The 10,007-nt window shown below is 41.4% G+C and overlaps 2 protein-coding genes across 2 annotated transcripts; both read left to right on the top strand.

The window, feature by feature from the left end:
• The first annotated feature begins 260 nt into the window (after positions 1–260).
• BCR41DRAFT_390957 (THO complex subunit 1 transcription elongation factor-domain-containing protein) lies at positions 261–3,313 on the top strand. The gene is made up of 6 exons (XM_022028311.1): positions 261–690; positions 799–999; positions 1,102–1,405; positions 1,529–1,914; positions 1,997–2,317; positions 2,411–3,313. The coding sequence occupies exons 1-6, from the start codon at positions 409–411 to the stop codon at positions 3,266–3,268; spliced, it is 2,352 nt and encodes a 783-aa protein (XP_021875159.1). The 5' UTR covers positions 261–408; the 3' UTR covers positions 3,269–3,313.
• A 41-nt stretch (positions 3,314–3,354) lies between these two features.
• BCR41DRAFT_390956 (P-loop containing nucleoside triphosphate hydrolase protein) lies at positions 3,355–9,747 on the top strand. The gene is made up of 18 exons (XM_022028310.1): positions 3,355–3,401; positions 3,531–3,725; positions 3,851–4,194; positions 4,317–4,431; positions 4,532–5,314; positions 5,458–5,672; positions 5,764–5,981; positions 6,084–6,174; positions 6,263–6,392; positions 6,496–6,696; positions 6,785–7,362; positions 7,452–7,896; positions 8,012–8,150; positions 8,248–8,512; positions 8,624–8,752; positions 9,017–9,030; positions 9,198–9,206; positions 9,325–9,747. The coding sequence occupies exons 1-18, from the start codon at positions 3,384–3,386 to the stop codon at positions 9,528–9,530; spliced, it is 4,095 nt and encodes a 1,364-aa protein (XP_021875158.1). The 5' UTR covers positions 3,355–3,383; the 3' UTR covers positions 9,531–9,747.
• The last annotated feature ends 260 nt before the right edge of the window (positions 9,748–10,007 follow it).

Genomic DNA, 10,007 nt, shown 5'->3' with positions numbered 1-10,007 from the left:
ACTCTTGATCATTTATGCTCAGCTTGCTCCTAACGTAAATAAGGTATATCTTGTTGTGTGCACTATTGATAGAGAGTCATTAGGACGAAAGGATTGGCTGCAAAGCTTCAGAGGATTACGAATAAATAAGCAGTTATACTATTAATTTCATGACCAGAACTTGTAGAAAATAAATATTACTCTCCTCGCTCTGTGAGAAAATGTCATTTAATTTGTGTGGCACAACCAAACTGGATGTGGCTGAGCATTAACACCATGACTTAAGATCAGTAAGAATTACTCATTTACCATTCACACAACCCACAATTACAGAAGAGGATATCATTTACATTGAAAGAAATATATCGACATATTACAATAGGCTTTGCGTCAATCTTTCTTCCCCTCTCATTTTTCTCAAGCTAAATCATGGCCACTCTACTACATAATCCGTGGTTTGCGCCACTAAAGGAGATGGAGCAGTCCATCACTACAGTACTAGATCGCACACGTGGCTTGCCAACCACACTTGGACCGCTTGATAAGGTTAATAATGGCACAGATGACTACAGCAAACGACCTTGTGCGCTTGATGATCCTATCTCAGAATATATCGTGCCTGTCATTGAAAAATATAAGTCCATTGATATTGCTGGCGGCAGGGCTCCGTTACTTGAAACAGCATTTAAACTTAAGTTCCTTCAGATCCAGGTATATATACTTTCTCAAGGATCGGTCACAAGGGCCAGAGTGAAAAAGGGAATTGGTGCGTTTATACAACTAATAATTATAAACGTATCTACAATCATGTATTCCTAGAATGAACTTGCGGTGAGCATGCCAAAACTCTTAGACGCCATCTTTCAGTGCCTCGACCTTTTGTTGCGTTGCTCCGAGCGCAGCCTCGTGGATGATGTTACACCACTCAATTGCCTCGAAGAAATATTTGAATATCAGACGATAGAAGCAAGTGAGCAAATATACAACTATTTGGAATCTCGTGTAGACCGTCTAACTATGGTATGAGTGACCTTTCTTGATGTATATATATTTTTATAAATAAGAAAAAAAGAAAAAGAAACATTGGTCGCTTGCTAACCACCAGTTCTTATTGTATTTTAGAACTTGGTAGTTGGGAAAGGAAAGGGGTTGACATTGCTTCGACTATGTAATGATTTACTTCGGCGACTCTCTAAAGACAAAAATGCAGTGCTCTGTGGACGGATATTGATGCTTCTCACAGGTGTGTTGCCACTCAAAGAACGGTCAGGTGTCAACCTGAGAGGCGAGTTCAACCTCGACAATATCACTTTACTCGAGGGTGATGATGGACAAGCGGCGTCAGATTTTACTCAATCCCATGGAAAGTCATCTAAGACTGGGGAAGCAGGCGTCCCAAACACAGAAATTATGGATGTCGATGAAGGTGTGTTCATTCAACCACAAGGACAGTGATTAAAATGACTGGATGGCTTTTTTTTTTTTTTTTTTTTTTTTGAATGAAACTTTTAACATGCAGGAAGAGGGGTTTCCTCAATTTGAAATATAGATCCAAATACGACAAGAAAAGGCGATGAAGATGCAGTATATGACGACTCGGCATTTTATAGACAGTTTTGGGGTCTGCAGGCATTCTTCTGTAATCCCACAACTCTGGGCAACTCTCCAGAGAACATGACTAAGTTCAGAACGGGTATCGAACATACTTTAGACAAGTTTGCAGCCGTTGAGGAAGCTGAGCAAAAGGCTCACGGGCAAAGAGTAGATGCTTCTGGTTCGGCTGATTCAAAATCTTTATCTTACAAGGATGGATCATCTACACCGGGTGACTCTGTTTCAACAAAGAGGAAACACTTCTCTACTGTAGAAAATACCGAAAAATCAACAACATACTTTCCTAAATTCTTGACAAGCTCAAAACTGCTGAAACTAGAGGTATTTATTCCCACTCCAGATCTAAAAGAGCTCATTTTTAAACATTTCTCCACTTACTAAAGTTTGGTGTATTCTACAATAGATTTCCGATCCTTACTTTCGAAAACATATTCTTGTCCAATTCCTCATTATCATACAATACCTCGAAAGCCATAGCACTGCCGCTGCGGAAGCCTATTCTAAGCTTCAAGTGAACAAACACGGATCTGTCAATAAATCTCTTCTGCAAGGGTCATTGAACAAATCTCTTATGCCGCATTGGTTCTTGGAGGATGATGATCGAGAATGGGCAGCAGCGATCAAGCCTCGGATATTCAAGCAATTAAAATCGATCGGGTTGGAGACTGGTGATAGAAATTTCCTAAAGACGGTTGATGTCGTTCTTGACCGCGATTCAAGCTGGGTATGTATTTCTAGAGTCTTTGTACTTCTTGTTACGTTGACTTCTGCTTAATTCGTTTCTGATCGCTAATAAGTATTGGTAATGACGTTCAAGGTGCAATGGAAAGTTGAGAATTGTCAGGAATTCGAACGGCCACCATTGGCAGCGGATGACATTGAAGAAACCCAAGCCAAGCGGCGCAAGTTGTCAGAAAGATTGAAACCGTTCAAACAAAAGTTGGGATGCGCTAACTTGAGCCAGCTTTGGAAAGACGTAGAAGATGATGACTCAGGTCTCGGAAGCAACTGGACACCTCAGACAATTGATGGATATTTGCCCTCTGTACCAATGATTGCAAAGCGCGATCTCGCTACTCGAAAGATGCAAGGGCGGCCCCCACCTTCAGAGCAGGAATTGAAAGATTTGGAACAAACAAGGCTTTGGAAGGCACTGCGGCTAGGCACCGAAAAGTACTTAGATCTCTATCAAGGCGTCGCTAGCCCAGGTTATACCCTTTCTAAATTGATTGAGGATATTCGAGCAGACGAGGAATGGGAGGAAGAAATCAGGCAGAATAATGGCAAAGTACCTAAGAAGCCCGAATTAAAAGTGGATCAGTCTACGACAACATTATCCAAAACCGAGTCATCTGGCACACAGGAGCTTTCAGACACTGCAACAGTAGAGAAGCCAGACGGCCTCACTACGGAAAAGCCCGCGACAGCAGATGCAGAAGATGTAGACATAACAGCAGACGTTAAAGACCGAACAACAAGGAATGATATCGAATTGGCAGAGCTTGATTCATCAATAGATGTGGACCCCCCTGCAAGTGACATCAATGTCAATAACCACGCAGACTCTAGTCAGGCAAAAGATGAGGATGAGGCCGCTAATACAACCATTGCAAAGGACACAGGAACAGACCTTCCAATGGAGGAGGTTGCGCCAATTGTGATTTCACTGAAATAATAAAATCGCCAAAGATTGTCACGTGCTGCCATTTGCCACCATTAGCCTCTTTTTTTTTTTCTCCATTTCATTTTGCAAATGAATTACATGAAGTAAACACGAAACACCACGAAATATGTCTTCGATAGAAAAGGTGCGCAGACTGGACCTTGCGAAATCTAGCTATCCTATATAAAGTCTTTAAGAAGTAGCTTTGTTTATATCTAGGCATTTTTTTAAAAAAAAGTTATCTTATTTTAACCGTCATATCTGCGATTTATAGTTGTTGATACGTGGAATACGTTCTTTTGAATCGGATTCAGGAGAGGCGGCAACCATCACGTTCTTTTCGCCTCTGACCCTAATCACAGGGCACAATGGCTCCGGGAAAACCACAGTTATTGAATGCTTGAAGTATGCTACCACTGGAGACATGCCTCCAGGTAGTAAAGGAGGTGCCTTTGTTAATGATCCAAAGGTATGAGGCCGCATAGCACTCCTTTCTCTTTTTATGAATAAACAGAGATTTGTGGGCAGTAGGGATCCGAGGTGCTTAAGGCTCTTGTTTCTTGGACTTTTATTTTTATTTTTATTTTACCACAGATGTCTGATAGCCCAAGTATTAAGGCACAGGTTCGTCTTCGTTTCAAGAACGTCAACAACCAGACCATGAGCATTGTTCGCTCTTTGTCTGTCACTGTAAAGAAGACTGCCTATACGCAAAAGACACTCGAAAATGTGTTAGCTGCAGTAGATCCGCAGACAGGAGAGCTTGTCACAATTAGCGCTAAATGCGCAGAGTTAGATGCTGATGTTCCAAACCATCTGGGAGTCTCGCGCGCTATCCTGGATAATGTGATTTTCTGCCATCAAGAAGAGTCTAACTGGCCTCTCTCTGAACCGAGTGTACTAAAAAAGAAATTTGACGACATCTTTGCTTCAACAAAGTAAGTGGTCCTCACTCTCTTCTTCTTTATAATATACACACATATATATAAAGAGGAATAGTCTACACGTGCAAATAGCGTTAACGCGTGTTACGTCTGCTGTCTTTTATGTCTACATTAAGGTACACCAATGTATTGGACTCAATTAAAGGCATCAGGAAGGAAAAGGCGCAGGATCTTAAGGTTATGCATACTAGTCTTGAGTTCATTCGCAGAAATAAGGAAAAAGCCGAAAAGGCAAGAAGCATATGCTTAAGAAATATATAAGCTTGATGAACGCCTTTTGAAATATGGTTCTGTTAAGTAACTAACTTGAAATAGATATCGTACATGGTAGATTCGAGAAGCGCTCTCGAAGAATATTGAAAATACTGAGAAAGCACAGCAGAGGATTGAACAGCTTGAACTTGAAATTGACAAATGCGCAGACGATGTCAGTCGACTTATGGAAAAAACAAAGGAGCTTCAGTCGGTCGAAGCGACTCTAAGCACTCTATCTCACGAGCGTCGGGCAGTTTTGGCAAATATTCAGGAATTAGAGGGAACTTTTACTCTCTATACAGAATCTGATTCTGAGTTGCAGGAAATGCTGTATAAATACGATCTTAATCTCAAGACTGCTGATCAAGAAAAGGCAAAGCACGAAAGAGCAAGGCAGCAGGCTTCAAGTCACATTGCAAACCTGCAGACATCAGTGAATAACAATCAGCAAATTATTGGGCAGCTTAAAGCTCAACTGGACTCAAACAAAAAGAAACAAGCGGAAAGAGACTGCTTGGTCAAAGAGTTGGCTGATCTTTACTTGTACAAGGGGTTTGAATCCATGCCCTTTTTGAGTTCCGACATATCAAGGTTTGTCACCAAATTAGACTTTGATATACAACAAAAGATAGCAGCTATGGAGCGGATCAAAAGCGAGAATAGAGCTAAGGAACAAGAGATACGGTCGCAAATCGCAGACAAGAAGGCTAGGATTGACATGTCATCTTCGTTACGGTCAAAGACTCAGGCAGCATTATCAACAGCACAAAGCAAGTTACAAATGCAGAACATGGAGCTGTCGAAATACAGCTCTACTGAAGTTGATATCGAAGCTAACAAGAAGCTGATATCGGAGCAGGTACGTCTTTTTACGCTATACTCTTCGCGACTTGTGACTTGTCGTTTACCCCAATAGCTCCATAAGTATGTTTCATTGTTCAAAATACGATCTATGGGCGATCGTCCCTAAAAACCGCTTTTACGGGCCGCTTCAAACATTAGGAGGCTGAGCTGACAATATTGGTATCTACTGAGCCCGGACTGCAGTCACTGGAGTCTCAAAAAAGATCTAAAATGGCAGACGTTGAGGCATTCGAGAATGATTTATCAAGGATCAGTGACATGAGTGCCGTGCAGATAAAGAATGCAGGCGCCCAGGCAAGACTGACATTACTCAAAACCAAGTATAACCAGCGTGTTGAGCAAATACAATCCATGTAAGCGACGCTTTGCCTTTACTGCGATAGAAGCTAAGTGCTAAAGACGTTAAATTTAAATTTACTTTCTAATTTCTTCGAGCGTAAACAGATTGAAAGAGAATTCAAGTGAACTTTTGAAGGTCTTAAAGCAAACCCCTGCACCTGAAAGTCTTGAGACAATTCTAACACCCATTTTAAAAGAGAAGGATTCAGCCTCTCAAGCAGCCAGGGATGCCTTGGAAAAGTGTAGGCGTGAGAGTTCTGCGTATGATATTCGGATTGAGAACATCAGATCACAACTGCAAAAAGACACAAAAACGCTTCAAGGTAACCTTTGCAGCAGCCTTTTTTTTATTTTTATTTTTGAATACACTATACGATTTTTCGTTTTGACTCCATTCTTCGGGCCAAAATGGGTTTGTCATATAGACTGTGAAACCCAGATTGCCGAAAAATGCGGCTCTGAATCCCTTCCGGAACTTCTGTCATCTAAGGAAGAGGCAGTTGTCGAATTGCGTGAGTAAGTAAATCTTGAGATTTCGGGGGGGGGGTTAAAATAATAATAATGGTAATATTGATTTTGCTCTATTTGCTTTAATGCCTCCCAGACATGTGCAAGATATAAAAACGATGAGCACCATGTATGGACGTTTTGTGATAATGGCAGAGAAAAAACATGCATGTCCTCTTTGCTCCCGTGGATTCGATCAGGCATTGGAAACACAGTTCACGGCCAAGGTAAGCTTTATCTGTGGAATGAGAGAAAAGAGCTTCATGCTAAGAAATAAACGTTGATCAGTGTCCGTGTCATTCTAATTTTATCTTCTTTTTTTCGCTTCAGCTCCGTAGATTGATGGAAAAAGCAGAAAACGATGATGAGCAGGAGTTGGTTGCTACGGAAGCAAGTTTAGCTACGCTACGCTCTTTAAAATCAGTGTGGGATACTGCAGAACGTTTGAGAACAGCCGATATACCAGCCCTTAATGCACAGCTTGGCGAGCTTGAAGAGAAGAAAGCAGCTGCTGAAAAGATATTGGAAGCGGTAAGGCCATGTAGACAAAAAGACGCGAGAGAAAGAAGGAGTTGATTAAGCGCAAAGATACTAACGAGCATCCACGTGTGCTATGCAGGCCAATATAAACGCAGCAACAGCGGGTGTTGAATTGGAAGGGGCGCGTCGGCTCATCTCTATTGCGAAAGAGGTAACGGAGCTATGTAAAGAAAATGAAAAGGACGCATCACTTATTGGAGGCCTTGAAACAGAACTCTTAATTGCAGGATCGACGCATTCTTCTGAAGAACTTCAAGCGGAGCATAGCCTTATCAAGCAGAAGGTTCAGAGTGCGCGCCATGACTTAAACGATCTACAGCAGAAGATTTCTCAATTGGCAGTCCAAATACAGAAGAAAGAGAAGATCATCCAGTCCTTGCACGAGAAACATGGCCAACTTTTGAATCACCGCGAACGCTTCGAGCAAATCAACAGGCAGATCAAGGAAACCGAGACAGCTATTCAGGCTTTGAAGACAGAACTTGAGCAGCATGACACTGAAAACCAAGTTGTACAACCAGAACTTAACAGGCTAAACGACCTGTTGCGGCAAATAACAGAAGAAGGCCATGATAAAGAAGTGAGTATACAACAAACTGTCTCGGAGCTGCAAAAGGAGCTAGGAAGAGTTCAAATGTATAATAAGGACATCGAGCGGTAAGTTGATCCCAAATTATGGACGATAGAGCCCTGGCCCAGGCTAAGTGATGTACAGCACCCTTAACCCACGACCTGTGCATTTATAGTGTAGATACAAAAGCTACTATGACTCAGCTTTCTAAACTGGAAGCTGCCACAGACAATTACCTTGAGGAAATCCAACAGCAAAATGATCAGCTCCACGCGGTAGAAAAACAAATGCAGGAGTTGCAAGGGCAGTTAGCAGATGTCAAGAATATCCAGCGCAGCGTTGATGACAATCTGCGTTACAGGCGATACAGAGCTAAAGTGAAAGAGCTTGAGGAGAAGATTGCAGAAGTTGATCGAAAAAAGGATCGTGAGGCGCAAGCAACGTATTCCCGACAGTTGCATCGATTAAGCCAAAGGCAGTCAGATCTCACATCTGAGAGAGCTGGCTTGATAGGTGAGCTACGACAACTGCAGGATCAGAAAAAATCATACGAAGCGGAACTCAGCGGGGAATATAGAGATGTGGTCCAAAAGTATCACGACAGCCTGATTAGCTACAAGGTATGGTTTGTTTGCTATAGTTCAGATTTTTTGCCACTGATGAAGCTGCAAAGTCGAAGCCTATTTGACAATATATATTGTGATTTATATATTACATAATGCATTTCACATCTAGACAACAGAACTAGCTTTGCAGGATCTGGAGAAGTATGCCAAGGCTCTCCAGAGCGCGATTGTTGAATATCACTCCATGAAAATGGAGGAAATTAACAAAACTATCAAAGAGTTATGGACCAACACATATCGTGGCACGGGTCAGTTGATGATCATATCGACACGTCGTAAATGAATGGTTGGGGTACGCCATGGGCGAGGTCTAACACTATCAAATATCCTACCTATTTTTTTTAGACATTGATACGATAGAAATTCGATCTGATCAAGAGGGACTTAGAGCCAACCAGTCGTACAATTACAGGGTGGTAATGATTCAAAGAGGTCGGGCCCTTGACATGCGTGGTCGCTGTAGTGCTGGTCAGAAAGTGCTCGCATCCATTATCATCCGGTTAGCACTTGCGGAGTCATTCTCGCTAAACTGCGGCATTCTGGCACTTGACGAACCCACAACCAACTTGGATGAAGCCAACGTTGTCCAGCTGGCGCAAAGCCTTCGAATGTAGGTTCATCCCTGTTCCTCAAGTTTGTGGGCTCTGCCTATGGATGTAGTAGTTTTATTTCCAGAACAAATACTGATTATTTTATACATACATACTTGATATTCTTTTAGGATCATTGATAGACATCGACAACAAACTAACTTCCAACTGATTGTCATCACACATGACGAGCAGTTTTTGAAGATGCTTAATTTGTCAGACTATGTTGATTACTACTACCGAGTCCATAAGAATGCAGAGTACGTATTAATATATTTTCTGTGCAGTGATAATGTTTCGAAGTCGGTTTCTTTTTTAACTCGCGAAACATGCTTTTTCATTATAACTATCGTACAATACAGACAATATAGCACAATTAGTAGACTGGATGTAACAGATGTTTAATTTACTTTATGTTCTGGAGATGCGTCATATCCGTGCCTTTTTTTTTACCGCGATTGAGGCCCCTGAGATAATAAATGTAGACCATTTCTATACTCTTGCTGCATTCCATTCTTGATTAGCTATGTACGACAAGGTAACTTTAGCTAAAGTAAAAATATTATTCGCAGCTCTGTCGTATAGCTACAGAAAAAAATCAAAATTTAAGAGTAAGGCTTTTCCAATAGAAGTCTCGATAACATTGAAATCAAGGGAGAATCTCTATTATTATTAATATTATTAATATTGTATTATTTTGTAAAGAAAACCGAGGTATTTACCAATCGAAACGACTGAAATCAGAATGTCGTCCACATCGATAAAGTTCGAGTAACCATTATTGAAGTGAAAGCATTAATTTCTTTACTATTCTTGGTTGACTGGACACGAGATGCTGCAGAGATTACTCGTTCACTGGCTGTGTCTAAGGCAGCAGATGAGGTATCGAGCATATACCAGTATGCCATGCATGCATTTGCAGAGGCATTAGAGGCTATTCCACTTGCCCTTGCTGGGAACTCTGGTTTACCGCCTATTGAGACGCTAGCCGAAGTTGTCACGGCAAGTGACAGAAAACAATTGTCGACTAGGTGTTGATTGTTTATACAAGGGTACAAATGACATGAAGGAGCAGTTTGCGTATGATCCTCTGATCTTTAAGAGACAGCAGATCTTGCTTGTGACACAATTGGGAAGCATATTCTCAAGGTGGGTGGTATTATCGAGAGTCATCATGAGTGATGGCAAGTTACTTGGCAGAGTAGAGGAAACTATGGGGATGTGGGGGGTTCAACGCTTAAATACATGAATAATGGTAATAAAGACAAAACAAAAAAAAAAAAAGTGGAATAATCAGAGATTAAAAATAAAGGGTTGGGAGGGGAAAGCCAAGAAAGACATATGAGTAAATATGTGTTCCTGATGTCATGAGCAACCGGACGCACGGAACTTGGCACTTAATAAAACGCACATGGGAGGGTCAAGTAAAGTGATTAGAATCTTTGTTGGGACAATACATGTATCAATGCTACATGCATTAGAGAACAACATGATGCACAAGCAAAAGCCATTTTG

Source organism: Lobosporangium transversale (genome assembly GCF_002105155.1).
Source record: "Lobosporangium transversale strain NRRL 3116 chromosome Unknown BCR41scaffold_96, whole genome shotgun sequence".
NCBI classification, from domain to species: domain Eukaryota; kingdom Fungi; phylum Mortierellomycota; class Mortierellomycetes; order Mortierellales; family Mortierellaceae; genus Lobosporangium; species Lobosporangium transversale.
Note: the sequence above shows the minus strand (reverse complement) of the source record. Positions and strands in the feature narration are given on the sequence as shown.

Bases quoted from the DNA above. Each gene is read 5' to 3' on its own strand.
- BCR41DRAFT_390956 (XM_022028310.1), top strand. The intron at 6,393-6,495 runs GTAAGCTTTATC...TTTTCGCTTCAG, and splicing joins AAACACAGTTCACGGCCAAG to CTCCGTAGATTGATGGAAAA. The intron at 7,363-7,451 runs GTAAGTTGATCC...GTGCATTTATAG, and splicing joins TATAATAAGGACATCGAGCG to TGTAGATACAAAAGCTACTA.
- BCR41DRAFT_390957 (XM_022028311.1), top strand. From the start codon at position 409: ATGGCCACTCTACTACATAATCCGTGGTTTGCGCCACTAAAGGAGATG. The intron at 1,000-1,101 runs GTATGAGTGACC...ATTGTATTTTAG, and splicing joins GTGTAGACCGTCTAACTATG to AACTTGGTAGTTGGGAAAGG. The intron at 2,318-2,410 runs GTATGTATTTCT...ATGACGTTCAAG, and splicing joins TTGACCGCGATTCAAGCTGG to GTGCAATGGAAAGTTGAGAA.